A 2839-nucleotide genomic window follows, 5' to 3' on the forward strand; every position below is an offset into this window, starting at 1 on the left:
AATGTGTAGGGTCAATGCTGACAGGAGTACAGCAGGAGAACGACGTGGGAGGAGGTGATTTCCTCTCACAGGTCGCGTGTCCAGCACGTTTGTCCCACACGTGAACAGGGTGCTTCAGTAGTGCCTTCGGAGGCCTGAAGCCCCGCCGGCTGTTTGCTAACCTTTTTGTCAGCCTGTCAGCACGGCTTGTGCTTTCTGATTGCACTTTCTCCTGCTGTCTCTTTCCAGCCAATTCCTATTTCTGTTAAAATTCAGCGCCCAAAACTGACACACAATGCACCTGCAGCAGGCAGAAGTGAATGTAATTTTACACAAGGCACCTGACAGATTTCTTTAAACGAAACCAAACCCTGCACGATGCACACTCAAACACCATTTCCCAGGATAATATTTACCTTGCGCCATCACACTGCAGACTGGGGTGCAGCCCTGCCCGCAGAACTGTGTACTGCCCGCCAGCACAGCCTCCAAACTGCCTGTTCCTGCCGGGGTAGGAACAGCAGCTCATGCCATGTGTGCTTCTACCAAACATCTCTTGAAGGCCGGTCCTCCTGGTTGTCAGGAATGTCCTCAGTTCTGCCATCCAACACACCTGTAGCTCTTTCACACTTGGCAATCAACACAAACTAATGGAGATGCATCTTGGTGGAATAAAAATGCTGAAAGACAGGCAGCATGACAAGCAGCCACCAATAACCACTAAAGTTTCATACTGCTCGGTGAAGCACAGCTTGTTCTCCCAGGGTGTCCATAGGTGTCACGGGTTAGGGCTGGGCTGGCCACTAAATGCGGACAGACGCTCTCTAACTCCCTCTTCCCCTCCCAAATGGCAAGGAAAAGGGACTGAGGCAGAGAGACATATGGGCTAGGAAAGAAAAACTACAACAGCTTGAATGAAACAATAACGGAAATAAGAGTGAAATGATAAAAAATAAAGAACTATATATAAGCCCATTATCAAACCTGACCCCTCCCCAGTAGCAATCCCCACCGATGCTGCAGAGCAGGAGGCACTGGGGAAGGCCCAGGCTCAGCAGCGGCAAGGTGATGTTATGGGAGGAAAAATAATGCACAGAACATAAAACAAAATATTTATTATAGCTACAGCATTTAGGAACACCTCAGGAATGTGGATGAGATGCAGCAGCTATTTTTTTATTCCTTTCTGTGTTAATCAGAGATACAAGCTGGAGTATTTCTGGGTGAACAAACTTCCCTGCAAAACAAAAGAAAGGGAAAATTAATTAAAAACACTCTCATTTTCATACATGTGGAAGTTTGACAGCGAAGGGTTAGCAGTGATGTTGCTTTAGGCTCAAATTAAATGCCAGATTATGCTTTCAGGAAAGAGAATACTCCCATTTTACTCCAACTATGGAATACACATAACAGTAGTCACAGCTATATTTATCCCAAAACTCAGAAAAATATTTCGTGCTTAAAAGTTGAAAAAAGTATACACTCTGACCAGGACAATGCCATGCTGGGTATCCTACCACAGGAAACCACTCCCAGTACAGGCACAGGTCAGCACCACACCAGGGCTCTACCAAGACACCAGCTTCATATTACTGAGTTCTAGTAAGAGGGCAAAAATGTCAACTAGAAAAATAAAGTGTTCCAGCTATGGTGATGTCCTTTTTCCCCTTCTTCCCTAATCCAATTATTGCATTTTTCAGACAGCTTATTATTTTGCTAAGGAGACTTGTCAGCGATTGTGTCTGGTGATTGCTGGTCCTCTCCCTGAATTTGTCCGTATTTTTTTCACAGGACAGGACGAGTTAGAGTCACAGTGCTCTCCTGGTGTTCAATTCCGTTGCTAAAATAATAATGACCATTATTTTTTATAATTTTCCTTTCAACTCTCAGTTTATTGTGGAAAAGATGAAAAGCAGCAGACAGAATAAAAAGTAATACAATTACACCTGAAACATTTCACTGAGCTGGTGCTCACGCATCTCGGGCAGGTCACACAAGGCCACAGCTCACAGAGGGATAACAAATTCGACTTCACTCGTTCATGAAACACAAACAAAAAGTAGAAACAAGCTGGTGTCAGAGCACTGGTCGAGACTGAAGCCTCCTTTAACACCCCCTCTGATGTTACAGGGAGATCCTTAAACATGCAAGTGTAATGAAAGCTAGGCCTCTCCGTAAGTAAAAAGTGATGTAAAAGGAACTTGGGATAAATGAAGCTCAGGTTCAAAACTTACAGATAAATATAAGGTATTTTCACTTTGCAGTAAGTTTCTCCAAAAATACTTGGGGTACTTGAACAATGAGTAAAATAACTAGTTCTCGCTTGCTCTGGATGTCTATCAGGAAAAAAGCAATCTGTATATTTCATTTCATTTATGAAAGAAAAAAAAATAAAATTAAGCCCAAATGCCATACCAGCCGTTGAATCATAAAAATCCTGCAGTCTGCCAGGCATGTTTTCCAACTCTTCGTACTCAAATGCTTGCAGTATCATCTCACACTGATCCAACTGTTTTACAAACTTGGCCTCTGCAGTATGCTGATTTTCGTATTCCTGAACAGATATGCGGTTATAAGAAAATAAAACTTGTTCTGAAACAGAGTATTAGAAGCTCTTTACAGACCTAGAATTTTCTTCATTAGTATAAACCACTCCATAAATATTCATGACAGTTACATCTTTTGCTCTCTTTTAAGACTGCTATGCAGCAAAACACTTGAAATAAGTATGTGCCAATTTCTATTAAACGTAAGAATAGAATTCTTTTTCATACTCTTAGCTCTAAACATGCCAAGTGTTTTGCCTGAATCAGGGATGATATGGAGACGATCGTACAGAAATATATAATATTATAATATA

General features: G+C 42.1%; 1 protein-coding gene across 1 annotated transcript; it reads right to left on the reverse strand.

The window, feature by feature from the left end:
* Positions 1 to 1121: 1121 nt before the first annotated feature.
* Positions 1122 to 2533, reverse strand: HDDC2 (HD domain containing 2; the record flags this gene model as incomplete). The annotated part of the gene is made up of 2 exons (XM_009870857.1): positions 1122 to 1216; positions 2395 to 2533. Coding segments are annotated over 2 exons (234 nt in total), but the record flags the coding sequence as incomplete, so codon positions are not given.
* Between the last annotated feature and the right edge of the window lie 306 nt (positions 2534 to 2839).

This window comes from Apaloderma vittatum, unplaced genomic scaffold, assembly GCF_000703405.1.
Source record: "Apaloderma vittatum isolate BGI_N311 unplaced genomic scaffold, ASM70340v1 scaffold8506, whole genome shotgun sequence".
Lineage (NCBI taxonomy): Eukaryota > Metazoa > Chordata > Aves > Trogoniformes > Trogonidae > Apaloderma > Apaloderma vittatum.